The sequence below is a fragment of the Trichechus manatus genome, unplaced genomic scaffold (genome assembly GCF_000243295.1).
Source record: "Trichechus manatus latirostris isolate Lorelei unplaced genomic scaffold, TriManLat1.0 scaffold00022, whole genome shotgun sequence".
Lineage (NCBI taxonomy): Eukaryota > Metazoa > Chordata > Mammalia > Sirenia > Trichechidae > Trichechus > Trichechus manatus.
This window is the reverse complement of record NW_004443958.1, coordinates 11,175,992-11,177,152: the sequence shown is the minus strand read 5'-3', so window position 1 is coordinate 11,177,152 and position 1,161 is coordinate 11,175,992. Positions and strand designations below refer to the sequence as shown.

Sequence of the window (1,161 nt, the reverse complement as noted above, 5' to 3'; positions counted from 1 at the left end):
AACCTCTACTGAATACTTTTTTCTACTGTGTTTTCTTCCTCAATCCTCTTCTTTCCTTCCCTTCCTTTCTCTAATAAATAATTGCCAGAAAGCTCTGCAGGAGTATTCTAGCATCTCTGAGGAATTGTCGTTAACCAGTTTTGCCATGAAAAGGGATGTCCAGGAAGGCCAGGCTCGGTGTCTTACGCACCTGGGAAGGCACGCGGAAGCTCTGGAGATTGCTACCAACTTGGTGAGTGTTTTCATTGCTCATTTTCATTTGCTTTCCTGTACCGAGAATAATTCATTTTCTTAAACACAAAAATAAAAAACCTTGCTAGCAAAAACTCTGTGGGTTTGGATAAGCAGAAGACACTTGTCAGTAGTGTTGGAGCTGTGGACACAATCACTTTCTTACAGCATTCGTTCCTGTCACACTCAAAATTCTTTATTGCTTGGGAATGTCATTTACAAAGGTTTGACTCTTGCTGGGAGTAAATATTTACATATTCAGGGTGGAAGGATTATGAGTGATCTGTTTTCTCCCTTAGACTTACTTATTTTCCAGAATTTCAACAATGAACATGTATTACTTTTATAAGCAAAAAAGTTATGAAAAAAATGACTACTTATACTAAGCAAAGCTTAATAATGCTTTTTATTCTTAAATGGAATTTGTAGAATCTTTTCAGGGATAAAGAAAGGCAATTCTTTGAAAGTCTAGATGATTTGTTTGTTTTTGTTTTCAGATAAAGGCATTTATGGTTTACTTCTGTTTTTTTTTTTGTGTGTGTGAATTTTATATGGGAATTGATCTGAATTGTCCAATCCTAGTTTATAGATGACCGGGTTTCTTCCTCAGAGGAATTAATGAGGCACCATGGCACTGATCTTGAACCCTGTGGGTCTAGCCAGCCAGCAGTGGGCATGCCGTCGAGCTGTCATCCTCCATCTCGTTAACTAAAAGAAATCCCTAAGCTTTGCTTGGCTTTGTGTGGGTCATTGCATAGGACCGCAGCCTCTTGCAGTGAGAGCATACTTGGCAGTAATTGTCTTAAGAACATGGAAAACAACTGTGCTTTGTTCTTTCTTTCCTGTGTCTACTAATTGAGGTTAACTCAGAAGCTGAGTGATAGATTGTCTTGTTAAAGGACCATTGGCATAAACAGTGAACTTGATGGC

General features: G+C 38.5%; 1 protein-coding gene across 1 annotated transcript in view; it reads left to right on the top strand.

The window, feature by feature from the left end:
• Window positions 1-1,161, top strand: part of CUNH8orf76 (chromosome unknown C8orf76 homolog) — a 19,310-nt gene that overhangs the window by 4,410 nt on the left and 13,739 nt on the right. Inside the window, exon 3 of the mRNA XM_023728158.1 lies at window positions 89-289. Within this exon, the coding sequence (XP_023583926.1) occupies window positions 89-289 (201 nt within the window). The remainder of the gene's footprint in view (window positions 1-88; window positions 290-1,161) is intronic.